At 37.3% G+C, this 18,606-nt stretch overlaps 2 protein-coding genes across 2 annotated transcripts in view; both read left to right on the forward strand.

Annotated features, from left to right (window-relative positions):
- The window catches only part of LOC146452322 (myosin regulatory light polypeptide 9-like), a 48,562-nt gene that overhangs the window by 495 nt on the left and 29,461 nt on the right, over positions 1–18,606 (forward strand). The gene's annotated exons all lie outside the window — the stretch shown is intronic.
- LOC146452323 (BBSome complex member BBS5-like) lies at positions 51–16,824 on the forward strand. The gene is made up of 16 exons (XM_085097996.1): positions 51–199; positions 285–309; positions 387–444; positions 2,463–2,528; positions 3,563–3,612; positions 3,739–3,819; positions 4,555–4,601; positions 5,517–5,619; positions 7,381–7,413; positions 8,367–8,462; positions 9,850–9,912; positions 11,768–11,851; positions 13,046–13,096; positions 14,361–14,447; positions 14,922–14,945; positions 16,310–16,824. The coding sequence occupies exons 1-16, from the start codon at positions 144–146 to the stop codon at positions 16,415–16,417; spliced, it is 1,032 nt and encodes a 343-aa protein (XP_084954122.1). The 5' UTR covers positions 51–143; the 3' UTR covers positions 16,418–16,824.

Genomic DNA, 18,606 nt, shown 5'->3' on the forward strand with positions numbered 1-18,606 from the left:
TTCGGTCCCCCAAACACTACGCCACTCGGAGACAGTTCACGCACAGTTACACAACCGACATACCGTACCCAGGGTATACAAATCCGCCATGTTGGTTGTCAGGAAAAAACTGGAAATTTTGTGACAAATTTTAACAGATCAGAATGGGTGATTGCAACTTATGGGAAGATCGAGATGTTCGTTTTGATATCACCTTGCAGTAAGTTTAATTTACTGTAACGTTTGTCGATTTTCCTTCTTTTGGTTAAAAATATTTCCTTGTCGGTTTTATCTTCTCTGTACAGGCAAATGCAGCTGCGACCTGGCGAGGCAAGTTTCTCGATTTGTTTTGTTTAATTGTTTACATTCAAGGCTCAATTCTTATGAAGTCTTTTTTTGCTGTATAGGTGTTAATTGATAAACTTGATTCGATCGAAGACACCAAGGGAAACAATGGTGATAGAGGTAAGCCTATGGCCTTACACGTTACGTTCATTACGTTTGATCATACACAACTAACAGCTTTAATCGTATCCATCACGTCACGGGGACCCATCACGGGATTTAATATCGTAGCATTTTGTTAGTTTTCCTTTAATAATAGGCTTCAGTTAAAGTAGGATTGATTGACGTGCACGCTGTTTACTTGTGTGCCTGTAATTACAGATAACAGGGATGCAAAAGTTGTGTTGGGACAGCTGTAACAGAGTTCTAAATTTAATTAATGTGTGATGTTGCAAATGTTTAACCTTCAGTTGTGAAATTATGAGATTTTAATGAGATACTTAGAAAGAGCGTGGTGAAAATGTCAACTTGCCAAAAATCAGCAACTTATTCTAAAGATGAGATATTTGGTATGGTTGATGACTGATTACTCCATGTGTTATTTGTATGGAGTCACCTGAGTACTCAGGGAAGGGGCAAAGGGTACTCCAGAAAGTTTTATATAGGGAGCCTCTGTCCCAAGGTCCCAACCCTTACCCATTTATATACCATTTTTGACAAGAAGGGTATTAACAGCTTTAATCATATCCATCACGTCATGGGGACCAATCACAGGATTTAATATCATAGCATTTTGTTAGTTTTCCTTTAATAATAGGCTTCAGTTAAAGTAGGATTGATTGACGTTCACACCGTTTAATTGTGTGCCTGTAATTACAGGTAACAGGATTGCAAAAGCTGTGTTGGGACAGCTGTAACAGAGTTTTAAAGTGTGATGTTGCAAAATGTTTAGCCTTCAGTTGTGAAATTATGAGATTTTAATGATACTGAGAATTACAGCATCATGAAAAATGTCAACTTGCCAAAAATCAGCAACTTATTCCAAAGATGAGATATTTGGTAATGATGACTCTGATTACTCCATGGTTGATTTGTATGGAGTCACCTGACTACCTGGGGGAGGGGTAAGGGGTACTCCAGAAAGTTTTATACAGGAAGGCTCTAGAGCCTCCCTGTATAAAGCTTTAATGTTGAGTAACCCTTCCTCTTCTCTGTTACAGCTGTCCCAACACAGCTTTTTCAATCCTGTTATCTGTAATTACAGGCACACAATGAAACAGTTTACATGCCAATCAATCCTACTTTAACTGAAGCCTATTATTAAAGGAAAACTAACAATTGAAAATGCTACAATATTAAATCCCACGATGGGTCCTCAAAAGGTGATGGATAGGATAAAAGCTGTTACTGAGTAAGTGTATGACTATTTGCAAGTTGACATTTTTCACCGTGCTCTTTCTGACTATCTCATCAAAATCTCATAATTTCACAAATTTGAATATTTGTGACATCACACTTTAACACTCTGTTACAGCTTCCCCAACACAGCTTTTGCAATCCTGTTACTCGTTATTACACCCTAAGGTCCAAACCCTTGGTTCCCTTTTATATACCATTTTTGACAGGAAGGAAAAACCCTTTCGTATACCTTTCACATACCTACAGAAGAAACACATCATCTTTTTTTGTTGGTCTATTTGAGATACTTTGAAGGCCCTTTCAAATACCTAAATAACAGTTTTCTCTACCCTACTTCTAATATTACTAGGTATACACAATTTCTGCAAATGTTAAATAGACAATAAATGGGAATTTTAGTGGCTTCAACAGAGTGCCTCTTTCATCCACTGTTTCCAGGTCAGGGCTGTCATTAAGAGGCGGGGGCCGGGGATTTCCCCCGGTTACTAAGAACGTGGCCCCCGGCTATTTTCATGGGAAAATAGAACGAAAAGAAATTCCTAGCTGTTTGATTCCCCGCCTACTTGTTGTATTTATCCAGCAACTTGTAATCTTAGTGACAGTCCTGCAGGTCGAATTGGAATTTGGAAATGTAGGTTTTTGTGGAGGGAGGAAAGACCAGAGTATGCATAGAAAAACCCTCGGAGCAGGGATGAGATTACTAACAACAAAAATATTGTGTTTTATATCTGAAAGAAGTTAAAACTTCTTAGCACCTGAAAATATCTTTTTGTTTGCAGGAAGACTTCTTGTCACCAATCTCAGATTGATATGGCATTCCCAAAGTATGCCCAGAGTTAACTTGTGTGAGTAATATTGTTTTTAAAAGTTTAAGACTCAAATACCTGTTTAAACTAAATCTTGATTTTCCCTTTCTTGTATTTGACTGATCAGTTACTTATGTGTCCAATGAGGCACAATGAACAGATATAGTAGTTAGTTTGTCAGACTTTGAATCAAACTTTTGATTGAAACATTCTAGTGTCTTTTTTAAGGTTAGGTGTGTCTCTCAGTATTGTCATGTTCTTTCCTTCAAAGGCAAAAAAAATTAATACATATTGTCTTTCTTCACTGAGGCGTATAAATGGGTACTGGTGGTATACTGCTGGGAGTAGCCCTGTAATGGACTAGCATCCCATCCAGGGGGGACTTAATAAGACATATTGCTAGTCGCTTCATGCTACTGACAGAAACTGAGTTAAGCTAGATGGGTGTAGGTACCACTTACATGTAGACTCAGGTGCAACTGTATACCTTTTTTTGCCAGTGTCTACCACTGAACTCTGCTCAAGATATTTATCTCAAAGTCTGTGAAAAAGTTATACAAGTAAGGGTGGAAAGATCATTAAAAGATTTTCTTTACCTAGTTTTCTCTTGAATTGAAGAAATTATTTGTGTATAGTAACCCAATAAATTTACATCATTTTGGACACTTAAAACCCCACCTATTTATTGGTACTCGTGAGCATCACATACTGAACTAATTAGTATATCAGGGTTCGTACGGGTCATGGAAACCCTGGAAAGTCATGGAATTTTAGAATTTCATTTTCCAGGCCTGGAAAGTCATGGAAAATGATGTTTATTTAAAAAGTGCAAAATAAATTGGGTTTGTTTGTGAAGAAAATAGCAAAAACATTCCCAAAATGAAAGATGATTTCCAAGAAAATGGTCAAATTTAGGTCTTGGAAAACTTGGAGAAGTCATGGAAAAGGTCATGGAATTTCAAAAGCTCAAAAGAGTATGAACCCTGTATGTGCCAATTTTTGACAGTGACCCAGTTTGTATAAATTGTTACAATGTAAAAGTGTGTGGGACTGATATCTTTTATCCCTTGCAGCTGTGGGTTTTAGCTGTGTTGTCAATGTGTCTACAAGATCAGCAAACTCGGTATGTATTCATTTTGAGGTTTTCATTTAACATAATATAAGTTATACAGTATGTATAATAATTTTAATTACAACATGTAATTTTTTAACTGTTGTATTTTTAAAATTTGTTTTAATTTCCCCTCAGAAACTTAGAGGACAAACAGAAGCCTTGTATCTGTTAACAAGATGCAACAACACAAGATTTGAGTTCATTTTTACTAATCTGGTGAGTGAAAACAACTTCCTCATGAGCGCAGCCAACTTTCATGCATTGCCCTAGCAATCCACCATACTAATAATTAAAAACAAAATTTTCCTGAGGGGAGGGGATCTTAGAAAACATCCCTTCTGTGGGAGAGGTATTGATATTTTCTTGGAACTGCACATTGAATATTTGTGGCTTGCTCTCACACTGTTGAATTATTTTTATTCCACATACAACTAGACATTTTTCATCTATTTAAGGACAGTGCCTACTTTTGTTACTGCGCATGCGTTCTGGGCATCTCGAGATACTCGGGTTTCGTATGGGTGGTGCCTGCTAATACAAGGATATTTTTTGCACCATTTAAAACTATAGGGAGAAGCAGAACTTAGCAAATGCTCTTGATATCCAAAAAGAAAATTGGGGTAACCATGCATTTTTCAGAGACAATAAAGCTTCAATTTGGAAAAAAACAGTGCCATACATTGCTTTGTATTTTACTGTTTTTTAGAATAATAATTGAATAATTATTGTTGTTTAATTATCTCTGCAAAATGTATGGTTACCCCCAATTTTCTTTTTGGATTTCAATAGCCCTTACTAAGATCTGCTTACCCCGCATAGTCATGAACCGTGCAAAAATACTTCTTTATTAGTAGGCACCGTCTTTAACACAATACACCTTTTACATACTGTCTACAATATAGTGCCTCCTCGCACTGCAATATATAATAAACTATAACTTTGTTGTTTTAGGTCTCTGGTAGTCCCAGGCTTTTTACAACTGTCATATCAGTTTTCAGGTATGTTAAATACTCTACCAGGCATTCTTCATGTGGACTATTTTAAGGATTTATTCAATACAAGAGATGGTAAATGGTTTTTAAATAGCAATGGGTCGTAATAAAGTTCTTCTCAAACTCATAAATAATTCGTCAAGAGAAAACAAAGAAAATCACTACTGTGACCTTGGTTTGGATACGTGTTCCTAATTACCATAAAATTTTGCCAACTTTAGCCTCGAATTTCTCCAAGAATTGTTGATCATTTGAGAAGCCATTTCTCAAACTCATTAATAATTCATCAAGAGAAAACAGAGAAAATCACTACTGTGACCGTGGTTTGGATATGTGTTCCTAATTACCATAAAATTTGGCCATCTTTAGCCTTGAATTTCTCGAAGAATTATTGATCATTTGAGAAGCCATATCAAACACTCAAAAGTGTGTTTCATCAGATATCCAAACACCCTGAAGTCGTTTAAAAAAACTCGGCTGCGCCTCGTTTTTTTTCAACCTACTTCTCAGTGTTTGGATATCTGATGAAACACTTATCCTCGTGTTTGATACATTACATAAAACACTCAAAAGTGTGTTTCATCAGATATCCAAACACCTCTAAGTCGTTTTAAAAAAACTCGGCGGTGCCTCATTTTTTCAACCTACTTCTCAGTGTTTGGATATCTGCTGAAACATGCTTTTTCATGTTTGATATATGTACTTAAATAATGGGTTTAATAATAAAGGTGAATTGAAAATCCTTGGACCTGATAGGAAACAGAAAATTTCACATTTTTTTCATCTACAATAACGTGAACAATTATTTCCTTAATTCTCATGACCAATGTGTTTGATCAAGCAGTGATATTGTGAGGAGAAATTGGATCCTGGTCACTATTGAAGCTTTAAAGTTCAGGGTTGTTATTTTTTTATTTTTAGGGCATATGAGTCATCAAAGCTTTATCGAGATCTGAAACTTCGTGGAGCACTCATCCTCAACAAACAGCTGCGACTTTTACCACTGGAACAAGTTTATGATAAGGTAATAACCAAATCACAGTTGCTGCAAATGACAGCGAAAAAAGACAAAGACAAATAAGTTAGTACAGTTAATTTTGAGAACATTTTTAGATGTAATATATCAATCACGAGGAAGAGTGTTTCCTCCGATTTCCAAACACCGAGAAGTAGGTTGGAAAAACGAGGCGCAGCCGAGTTTTTTTAACCAACTTCAAGGTGTTTGGAAATAGGAGGAAACACTCTTTCAAGTGTTTGATATAGCTTCTCAAACTATTGATAATTCTTGGAGAAATTCGAACCAAAAGTTCACGAAATTTTATGATAATTAAGATCACATTTCCAAACCTCCTTCATGGTAGTGATTTGCTTTGTTTTGGCTTGATGAATCATTAATGAGTTTGAGAAATTTTGAGGAAAACATTAACAGTCATTTGAATTCTCTTTTACTCCAGGAAGTGGAGTAAATTTTTGTGGGAATTCTTAAACTCTTGTTAGGACAATACATAGCATGAGTATGGGAGGGGCCAAGGAGGATGCCTTCTCCCCTCCCCTTCCCCCCTCATCTTCTTTACCTTGAGAATCTTTTTTTCAAACAATGTTTAACATCTTCCAAATTTTGCAAGCAAGTTTTTTCCTTCTTTTTAAAGTTTTTCAATCAAATCATGCCTTTTGTATTAACTTCTTGATATATTTTTGTGGTAAGTAGTGCAATCTCCAAATAATTTACATGGAAAATAGCCTCATAATGAACCTTAAGGTGGCCGAATACAGTTTTTTAGTGTACAGGTGTAAAAAAACGTTATTTGGAAACTATGTATTTCTGGACGCCCAAAATTGGTATGGTGTAAGACCAACTAAGAAAGAATGTATTTCAGTACGTCTTGTTGAGCTAAGTACCATTTCCATGGCAACGCAGCAAACTATTAAACATTCATAAATAGTAGGTTTCCTTTATTTTTAGAAAATGTACTCATTAGATTTTTTCCATTTTTTGTATCCAGAACAACTCACAAAACACTGACACATTTGCACTATTTTCATGCAATTTTGACAGAGAGAATTCCTGCAAATATTGATTTTGCATTTTAATGTTTTGTGAAGATACCCTCTGTTAGATTTAGGTTTCTCTATGTAGGCTAGTTACGCTTTTAGGGAACTATTTTCATGCCAAATTTCAGGGAATTCTAATGAGCGGTTCCTTAGAAAACAGTTCATTTCCACGAAAACAACCAGTCGCAATTTTTTGGTCAAATGCGCATGCGTGGTTTAATTTGGGTTTCATGGCAAAGATTAAAAGCATGCGAAAGGTCTTGGTGAATGTTTTTTCTTTTTTTACTCGGAAAGAAAAGAAAAAGAGTCCAGAAACGAGAAACTTAGTTATTTAGGATCAAAACTTAACTTTATTATCCATTTCATGTCAAATTTAGGGATCACTTTATCGACCGCCGTATTTGCGTACCACAACCCTAGCGCGCGCTTAATAGCATCACTTACACAATCTGTAAAGCGCGTGCAAACTGTCTTCAGCCACCTTAAGATGTTTCGTTTTTCCTCCAAATGTACATACGCCATACCATTTTGTTGCTCATACAGCACACAACTGTGCTCTCATTGCAATTAAAAAAATTATTATGATATCCTGTTTCTGGACTTTTTAACCAATTCCCTGCATAAAATTCCAATATTAACTAAATTAGTAATCTCATGTAATGGTTGCAATATTGTATGTTGACTACTTTTCAGTCATCAATTGAAAATAATCATGTTTGTTGCTTGCTTGCAGATCAATGGTGTCTGGAACCTTTCAAGTGACCAGGTATATTCAGTCTTCGTGTTTCTTTAATTATACAACTACCAAAATTTGGATAACATTTAAAGTTATCCAAACAAAGTAAAGAAAATCAAACCTCTGATGTATCTTTAAAATAATAATAATAAAATTATTATATTATTTTCATAAAAGCGAACTCACAACTGCACTTGACTTCATTTTGATTAAAATACCATTGCATCTTCTACAGTGATTCCAACCCTTCGAAATTAAAAAAGGGAGGTTTGGGAGCGGCAAAGCTATGACCCGAAGCACCCAAGGCACGAGCTTCTACGTGGGTCCGGGTCTGCATTTTGAGATCATATTCAATGGAAAACTGTCTTGGATAACCTGAGGCTAATAGAGTGTTAAACACACAGTGAAAGCCGGGACCCAAAAAACTGCAGGCTCATGCTAGGATGCCCCAAAGGTAAAAGAAGCCCCAGATACCACAGAAAAATGACAGAGGATCATGCTAAAAAGACTAGCAAAGCAAGGAAAACCTTATCTCCCTTACCATAGGAAAGCTACAAAAAAATGGGAGAATATTGAGCGAAAATGGGATGTATTCGACCAAAACTGGAGGGTTGGAATCCCTGCTTCTAACTGTAGTCAACCTAACAGGAGTAGAAGGCAGAAAGAGTTACATGTATGTTCAAAAGGGATCTTGGGGAAATTGTGTGAAGTAAGAAGCAAATTGGCCAGCCATCACAGAGGGCTGAGGTTGTTAAATGATTGACCATACATTGTACATATGGATAGATGCAACAGTCTGTAGATAATTTTCATGTTCAACGTACTAAATTAAACTTGACTGTTGTTCAAGAGTCTGCTGGAATATGATAATCAAGAACCATTTTGTATTGATTGGAAGTAATCTGAATGCAACTTAAGTAACTGTTTGTTTCTCTATTATTTTATAGCTTGTTACTGATAATTTTTTGTCTCTATTGTTTCAGGGTAACCTTGGAACATTTTACATCACGAATGTGCGTTTGGTATGGCATGCAAACATGAATGACACCTTTAATGTCAGCATTCCATATCTACAAATGGTAAGACCTCAACCTGTGTTGGTTCTGTTTTATCCTGGCCTCAGTTGTTGAAAGAGCGGATAATTTTATCCACTGGATAGGTCAGTATCCTGCAGATGAAATGCTTGGAAGATTTTCCTGATAGCCCTATAATTTGTGGATAGGGTAAAAGCGTGTGTCAAATTTAAGTGTGGGATTGTGTGGAAAAATTGCCAAAAACGTTAAGTTGGAGTACATTTGTTCTGCTGGATAGTGAGTGACTTATCCAGTGGATAAAGTTATCCGCTCTTTGAAGAACTGGGTCCTGATTAAGAGCTAAATCAAACATGCCTATATACAGTCAGTATTTCTCTGAGCATTCTCTCTATGTTACCCCCCCCCCCCCCTCCTCCTCCTTCCCCGCAGGAGATAAAAATGTTTTGGTAGGGCATTAGAAAAGGCGAGAAACAAAACTTATTCTAAAGAAGAGAAAATACAACTACTGAAAATAATGTATAAGTAAGTGTATATGATGGGGATATTAGGGCTGTGTCGTCAATACAGGAAAGCTTAGTTTCGTGGTTTCTCTATTCCTCAGTTGTTTCATTCTGAGTATTCAACATTCACATTCATATTTTCGTCAATGCACTTTTCCCCCTCGGCACACAAAAAACTACTGAGGAATAGAGAAATCACAAGACTAGCATTCCTGTGTTGACATTACAGCCCTACTTTCACCAACCTCCCGTCTTGCACGGTATTGTACCAAACCAGAAGTGAAATTTGACCCTTTTATACGCCTCAAACTAAAGGAATTGTTTTTTTTTTTTTCTTTTTTGTATGAGAATGACATCAACACTAATTCAGTCAATTCTAATTCAGTCAAACTTTCAGATTTAGATCGCACACAGTATTGCCCAACTGCAGGTTTATTTTTAGAAATGTTTTATTTAATAATTAAGGACGGTGCCTACTATTGTAACTGCGCATACATTCTGCGCATCTGGAGATACTCGGGTTTCCTATGGGTGGTGCCTACTATTACAGGGATATTTTTGCGCGCTTTAAAACTATGTGGAGAAAGCAGAACTTAGCAAGTGATTTTGGTATCCAAAAAGAAATTGGGGGTAGCCATGCATTTTTCAGAGATTTTAAATAAAGCATCAATTTGGAAAAAAAGTGCCATACATTGCTTTGTATTTTGCTGCTTTTTAGAATACTTGTTGCTTAGTTATCTCTAAAAAATGCGTGGTTACCCCCAATTTTCTTTTTGGATTTCAATAGCCCTTGCTAAGATCTGCTTTTCCTGCATAGTCATAAACTGTGCAAAAATACTTTGGTATTAGTAGGCACCGTCCTTAATGTATTACTTGCTGTGAAAGCTATTGGGCATTTTTTTATTTATTTTATGTGTTCATTTTTTTAATAGAAATCAGTCAAGATTAGAGACTCAAAGTTTGGACTTGCGTTGGTATTGGAAACCTCACACCAGGTAAAATAGCTCATTTAGTAGTTGTCTGCTCACTCAGCTGGTCTCTGGGTAGAAGCAAGGCTGGGGGTGACCTTGTTTTGATACAAACCTTGCTCTTTTCATATGCAGATAATGCTGTTCTTATGCTAACTAGTTGTCATTTTCAGAGGGAAATTTCATGGTAAGGTACCATATAGTCACCCACATCACCCCAACCCTAGCCCTCCATATAGTCACCCTTACCTTACCAGGAATTATATCCCAAAAGCACTGGGGTTTGTATCAAAACAAGGTCAAATCCAGTCTCACTTCCACTCAAACGTTAGGCTACGAAGCAACAACAACAACAAGATCAACAACAACTTTGTTCTACCCCTACAGAGCACTACAGCTGAAATGACATACAGTGTACAATGAAATAGAAAAAGGGGTTATTGGCTTCCTAAAATAACTTGGGAGTTAAAGAACAAGGAAACCAATTTACATAAATAAATTACAATATTGTGGCCGGAAAACACAGAGAGGTGCTTTTCAAAAAGGCCTCCATAAAAATATTTACATGCATGAGAAAACTAGTGGCAAACTAAAAATGATTTCTTATTTTAATTAAGGACGGTGCCTACTATTGTTACTTCGCATACGTTCTGCGCATCTCGAGATACTCGGGTTTCCTATGGATGGTGCCTACTAATACAGGGAAATGTTTGCGCGGTTTAAAACTATACGGAGAAATCAAAACTTAGCAAATGCTTTTGGTATCTCAAAAGAAAATTGGGGGTAACCATGCATTTTTCAGAGATAATTAAGCTTCAATTTAGGAAAAAATCCCATACATTGCTTTAAATTTTGGCGCTTTTTAGAGATATTATTGCTTAATTATCTCTGGAAAATGCATGGTTACCCCCAATTTTCTTTTTGGATTCCAATAGGCCTTGTTAACATCTGTTTTTCCGGCATAGTCATAAACCGCACAAAAATACTTCGGTATTAGTAGGCACCGTCCTTAAATGAAATAGATTTTCCATTTCCTTGTCACAGTCCTTGACTAATTATTCTTAATATTTAACAACCATTGAGGACAAAACAATGGAAAAGCTGTGTGGATGCCCAAAAATGGAAAGAGGTCAACAAGGAAACCGCCACCAAACGGTGGAGGGATTACATGTATTTAGAGGACTGTTGAGGGGGGGGGGGGGGGGGGGGGGGGGTGGAGTAGCATTGCCCAGAGGGTTACAGACTAAGTTACTCCTCTCAATTTTTGGTGGGGGTCTCCAAACCGTGACCTTTTTTCAGGCTCAATCTCTAAAATTCATATCCATTTTCAGACCTGGAACAGATTCACAAAGTTCTCCCAAGTTAAGATATATCCTAAGTATTGTTCCTTGACGATAGCCTATTGTTAGTCTAACAATAGGCTGTTGTTAAGAAACAATACATTGGATGTCTCTTAACTTAGGAGAATTTCTTGAATCTGGCCCTTGGTTGCTAGAATCTGTATCCGTCTCTGTGAAATTTGTACCCATTTTCAAACTTTCAGATCAAAATCGTTAAAATCTACACCCTACTTCAGACCATAATGGCTCAAACACCACACCCTTTGGTGCTACACATAACCATATAGCTTATATAATAGAACCTCTGCACAAAAGATGCATACGGCAATGGACGGAGAAAGCCTAAATCAAACCAAATTAAAAGAGATACATAAAATGTGTTCAGTTAGTTGTTATTTACATAGGTTTCAAGGTAAAAAATTGTGCTATAACTTCACTAAAAAAGGCAAAAGTGTTTTGAATTGGTGTTTTTAGGTTTGGATATCATCCACAAGTTCTCTATTTATTAAATCATGGTGTCTGAGTTTTTCTTTCTTGTTCAGAGTGGTGGATATGTTCTTGGTTTCCGTATCGACCCCGCAGAGAAATTACAAGAAGCAGCAAAAGAAATTCAAAGTCTACAAAAGGTACTTGCTCCTTGTAATCCTTTATCAAGTTCTGGTGGCTTTTTGGAGGGGAATTAGAGAGAAACGTTTTTTCCTGGGATTGCTCCTAAATTTGGTATAACTGTGCAGTTTCAGAAAATATACATACTCCCCCCACGGAAGGTTTTTGTTTTGCACCCCTCCTCCCCCTAAGAAATTCTGGTTTAGCTTCATACTTTGCTTCTAAAATTTTAGCTTTTAGGAGGGCCACCCCTCAGGAATTTCCAATGGCCTTTCTTGGGGTGGGTATGGATTTTTTCTGGAACTGTACATTACATGTGGCCTACAACAGCAACTGTTCTTTTAAGAAATCTAGCACCATTTTCCCTCTGGAATTTGGTTGTATTTTTAAGAAAAACATTCAAGTCAATGAACTATCTAATAATAACAATCAACCTAGAATTCAGCTTAAGGCTAATAAACAATTATACAAACAATTTTATTAATTGGGCTGATTTGGCCCAATTTGACAAAGAAAACAAGTGAGCAGATGCAAAAATCTGTGGTAGACCTACTGATTTTCTTAATTGGGTCAGTTTTCACCCTGCGCTACACCAACAGAAAACGAAATTGGTCAACAAATTGTAAATTGGGCCCATATGATTAAGGACTACTTTGTTACTGCGCATACATTCTGCGCATCTCAAGATACTTGGGTTTCCTATATGGGTGGTGCCTACTAATACAGGGATATTTTTGCTCAGTTTAAAACATTACTATGCGGAGAAAGCAGAACTTAGCAAGTGCTCTTGGTATCCAAAATGAAAATTGGGGGTAACAATGCTTTTTTCAGAGATAATAAAGCTTCAATTTAGAAAACAAACACCATTCATTGCTTTGTATTTTGCTTCTTTTTAGAATAACTGTTGCTTAATTATCTCTAAAAATTACCCGCTACCACCAATTTTCTTTCTGGACTCCAGTGGCCTATACTGAGATCTGCTTTTCCTGTATAGTCATAAACTATGCAAAAATACTTCTGTATTAGTAGGTACCATCCTTAAGTATTGGCCAGGACTGAGAAACTTTTGATTGTTAAATGTGCATCCAAAACCTGTGCTAATGTAAGTTTGTTTCCTTTTGGTAAAATGGCAATTCCCTGAGATCACAGCATTCATTTCTTTTATCCATACATTTACTGTGAATTAAGTATTAAATGCTTATTTTATGTTGCAGGTGTATAGTGCCAGTCCAATATTTGGTGTTGAATTTGAAACAGAAGAGAAGGTTAGTGTAAAACATTCCTAATATCATATCTTCCACCTTTGTTTATAAGCTGTTTCCTGGGGAGTAATTTTCAAATATTGCACTGGCTGTGTGCCTCTTATTTCCTATTTTACACTAGAATATGTCATTACCATACATATTTTCTGGCCTTGCATTTGTACTACACTCTGGTTTTTTTTATAAGAACCTTTTTTATAAGAACGTCGAGGCTGAGATTAACTAAAATTTTAAGAACGTATTAAGAACATTCCTCAGGATGAGAGTCGATTAAGAACGTTTTTATTTTGCTAATCTGTATGTAAAATCAAGGTAGCAAATGTAAATTAACCAAAATACTTAAGCGCATGTTTGGTATAACATTAGCAATGGTGGCACACATCTCGGTTTGTCATAATCAGCAGTTCTTGATACCATATCTTAGCAGGCAATGCACTTAGGTTTCCTGGTCACGTCCGCATTAATTTACTGAAATACATGTTGTGTATACCATGTAATTTAAGAACATCTTAAGAACGTTTTCAGCTTCAAATCGCAAAAAAATATAAGAACGTTCAGCCTCAGCTCCAAAAATAGACGTTCTTATAAAAAACAGAGTGTCTATGAAATAGTAAGTTGATGCTTTGTCATGTCAAATGATATGACATCTTCTCATCTTGTCCTTGAAAGAAATGTGATGTTGCGTTTTAAGCCTAGCAAGTGAATAAATGAGAGACTGATGTATTATTTCAGTCAGTCAGACACAGACACACTCAGAAAAAGAAATTTGAGTTCTCCCATCAGGAGTTGAACCTATGACCCTCTGATTACTTGTTCAGATACTAAACCACTTGTTAAACCTACAGGAGACTCATGGGAGTTAGGCTATTAAGCTAGGTTCATGGGACAAGCATCCTGCATACTGCACTAGGATTTGAATGTCGATGAGAAGTATGAGCACCCCTATCTAAAATGACTTCCGTCAGAGGTGTGGTGGTACCTTTTAGAGTACTGAGCCAAAAAATATGAGAGGAAGTAAATGTCAGTCAACTGATTTGGTACCTCTTAATGGAAAGAAATTGTTCGGACCACGCCCACAAAGCAAACTTCTGGTACCTTTTAGGAGTTCTTTTCAAAATTTCCGACGATCACCCCTGTCACTTTTATATAGGAGTCCCTCCACCCCACCCCCGGCCGGGATTTTGTGTCCAAGGATGTTTGCTTACAACGTGTTGTTTAAACAATATATTTCTTGATGTTTCTGTTTTACTTCTTTTTGAACTTGAAGCCGCAAACAGTGGATGAAGTAACAGTTGACCCAGTTCAGGACGATATTGAAATTGTTAATGAAGGAGAAGGAACTGATGCTTTTGCTGTAAGTATATACCTTAAAGGACCCTAGTCAGCCTCCGCCATTTTTGATGCCATCGAAATCATTGACATTGCATGGTGAAGCGAAATCTTATTGCTTTACTGTAAGTTGTGTTCCTGAAAATATGTTTCATTATCCTTAATAATTTCACAGTGATTTTGTTCATTTCGACATGCTCCGAATAAAATACAATAGCCAAACTCTCGCATATAAACAAAAACAAAGGTGCGGCTGACTAGGGCCCCCTTCAAATTTCTCCTTGTAATATCAATGCTTTTTTAACCCCTGAGGTCATGAGAATTAAGGTTATGATTACCCAAGGTGAATTTTTCTGATGCCTCACCACCAAAGAGAAAAAACATGGCACTTGGCTATTGCATACCTGTGGGCGGAACAACTGACCAACTGCAAACACAATATTTTCTTCTTAAGAAACTAAGAGACCATTTAATCCTTCTTTTTTGGGTCTTTTTTTAGGCCTACTTTGCTGATGGGGACAAAGTAAGTATCTTAGACTATTAGCACTTTGTTTTCAATTCTTTGAATATAAACTGTTACCAGTTAAGTTTTTGGCATGGAGCAGTGTCGTAAAACCAAAACCAAATTAATAATTACTCTGGCCAATCGCAACAGATGTAAACAACACAACGAGCCAATCAGAATTGGAAGCAAATACATGTAACTGGCGCCAAGCGCGGGAAAATGCGTGCGGCGAAAACACGATTGGTTTTGGTTTGGATTCCCATTGCTTGAGAAAGTGGCGCGAGTTTTGTTAACCAATCACAAAGCCTAGTAATGCAAAACGAAAACAAACACGAAATTACTTTCGGCACTCAATTGAAAACCGCTCTAAATTAAAATAATCATCATCATAGTGATAATAATAAGAAAATACAGCATAAAGCTTGTTTGTTGGGCACAGCCAAGATATTGCAAAGAACCCTAGATACCTAAGGCATGGGGATCTACCTTGATGCTCAAAGGCAACAAGACAACCTATACTAACCCTCGGAGCAATTCCAACGGAAACTACACTTTTCACAAAGTTGTCTCTCGTTCAGCTCTTGCCTCTTGCATCAAGTCCTTCACTTATCTGTCTCAATCGAGTGTCGTAAAACCAAAACGAAAACAATTATTCTGGCCAATCACAACAGGTGCAAACAGCGCAATGAACCAATCAGAATTCAAAGCAAATACGTGTAACCGGCGCCAAGCGCGGGAAAACACGTGCGAGCGAGGCACGATTGGTTTTGCATCTTTTTGGTTGAGAAAGTGGCGCGAGCTTTGTTAACCAATCACAGCGCGTGGTAATGCAAAACCAAAGCAAAAACGCAATTACTTTCGACGCTTAAGCCTGGTTTACACGTACGACGCAAGCATAAGAATAAGCACAAGCACAAGCACAAGGATGTTTACACGTGCGATAAGCATAAGCATAACGTGACATACGCAAGCGCGGAAGCAGCCGAGATTTGATTCCAACATGGCGGAAAATGGCAACGCATGAGTAACTAGATTGTACGCTGACAGCTTGTCACTGTTTTTCAGTTTCCTTTCCTTGCACTTATGCTTATGCTTGCGTCGTCCCGGTTTACACGTACGACGCAACGACGCAAGCTTAAGCACAAGCACAAGAGAATGGAAATCGTTCCATTCTCTTGTGCTTGTGCTTATACTTGCGTCGTACGTGTAAACCGGGACGACGCAAGCATAAGCACAAGCGCAAGCACAAGGCGCTTATGCTTGCGTCGCACCGGTTTACACGTAGCTTTCTTGTGCTTATGCTTGTGCTTATGCTTATGCTTGCGTCGTACGTGTAAACCAGGCTTTAATTGAAAACCGCTCTATCTATTTTTTTGTTTTAGTCCAGTGATCGTGAACCAGTCTACTCCGACCAGCTTGGATTAGCAGTGGAGAAACTAAAGGATGGCTTCACTTTACAGGGACTCTGGGAAGTTGTCCCCAGTCAATAAGCAACTTAAGCATCGACAACGGCGGACGGCAACGAAAACGTGACTTGAAAATATAATTTCATTTCATTTGTGCTACTTCGCGGTTATTTCAACTCATCCAACTTGTACAAAAACAGCGAACTACCCAGGAACCAAATTGCGAGTGGCGTTTAAGTTAAGAAAGAGAAGGAAAAATTCACCGCCGTATGCTCGCGTTTTCTACAAAACCTTGAATTTGGTCATTTCACGTTGTTGTTTTGCAGTAGACGGCAAAGAAATGTACCAAAATTTAAGACGCACGTACAGAGCGATTGTTTTTACTCATTAAGCCTTTTGTTTTGTGTCTTTGTCATTGCCGACGCCTTTACCGTTGTTTAAGTTCCCTAATAACTCTATAAGAGTTCGCTAACTTATTCATAATACCTTATTACAAAACATTATCGTGTACATGAACCTGTACCCTTCAAAAGCTCTATTTTCACTAGACCCTGATAATCTGCAGCTGCATTGTGTTTTAGGGTTGGGAACATTGTTCTGTGGTTCGTTCCTTTGTCCTCTCTACCAACCATGTGCGACGTTGCAAACGGTACAGATCGCCCCAAACGTTTTCGTAAATTTTTGAAGCTTCAGCCAAGGACGCCCAACGGATCATTGCGGTGGAATAACTGTTCGGAAAGACATTTCCCGCCTTAGAAATTCGGATTGAATTGTGAAGAAAAACTACCGTTATCTTTAGTGAAAAGTCACCTCAAACTTTAGCAACGCTTCTCAGAAATTCTTTTGTTTTCGGAGGTGCAAATATGTCGTTAAAAATGCGAAAAAGAGGCCAGTTAGTCTTTCGGAAGGTCAATAGCAGGTCTTAAATTCGGCGAAGGAGATCATTCGGTTCCCTAAAATTTTCGGCAATTTAAATTTTCAGCTAAATGCACAGATCAAATTATGTTAGCTTAAACAAATTTGCCTTTTAAACGCCATAAAATGATGGGAAATGTAGGAAACAACATTGTAAAAATTCAGCTGGAGTTTCTTTGTCCAAGCAAGAAGTTTTATAAAAATGGAGAGTTCCTTTCTAAATCATGAATCAGTTGAGAATGCACGATGTGAAAGTTTGCTGTTGTTTGAACTTAAAAGCCAGTCTCGAGCGCTAGCGTATTCAGTCAGAAAAAAAAGAAATCACCAGAAAGGAGTCCTTTGTACTCAAGAAAAAGAGTAACATAGAGAGATAGTTGATGTTTTAATAAATAGTTTAAGACTTGAGCTTGATACCGCTCAGAGCGTTCACGTATTTATTAGAAACTTCGATCCTAAGATCAATGTGAAAATTTACTGTTGTAAGACGTTTAAGAATGCTATCTAAACATGCCAACCTCAGGCATAAGAATACTAAACCAGAATGCAGGAATTATATTACGAGAAAGAAATCTTGTTTACTCAAGGAAACAGAAACAGAGACACGTACGCTATCGTCAGCTTTAATCAGTTTAATGAATAGTTTTGGAGCGTGTTTTGGTGTTCCAACGTGCTACCAGAGTGTTCAATTTACATGCTCTCTAAAACTTCTCCAAGAGTTTCAGCGGTCTTTATAAGATAAAAAAAAAATCTGGTGCATCGTAAGCCGTATTAAGGTTTCTTTCACGCCACTTTTACTTGAAGTCCGCAAGGTAGTAAACTTTTGTTGTTGCATCAAAAACTTCTCTGGAAATATTTCGATTGTTTTGCGTGACTGGAAATGTGAGAGGGATGGGTACAGGGTGGTTGAGAGTCGGTTAGGAACATTTTTATCTCGACCAAAATGTTTTTAAAATGAACAATATAAATACGGATAAAATAACACCTGTAAAACTTCCGTCTGTATTGTCCAGTTAACCCAAATGATAGGTGTCTTGGTCACGTCCGCATAGATTTATTGAAATACTATAACAGTTAACAGACTCAAATTGCCAAACAAAAATAAGAACGTACAGCCTCAGCCCCAAAATTAGACGTTCTTATATAAACAAAAAAAGAGTGTAAGCTGCATTTCAACACCATCTCTTTCATCTGAGGGGGAAAATGTAATGTTCATAATATAAATAATACCCATGAAAAAGATGTAAATATCATTAAAAAAATACACTGATTCCAAAGAGCACCTCGTGTTTATATTTAGTATACTGTATCACTCCCACCCTCCCCTCTCACACCCCGCCTTTCCCATCACACCCGACCGT

This window comes from Pavona decussata, unplaced genomic scaffold (genome assembly GCF_977016875.1).
Source record: "Pavona decussata unplaced genomic scaffold, jaPavDecu1.1 SCAFFOLD_371, whole genome shotgun sequence".
Taxonomy (NCBI): Eukaryota; Metazoa; Cnidaria; class Anthozoa; order Scleractinia; family Agariciidae; genus Pavona; species Pavona decussata.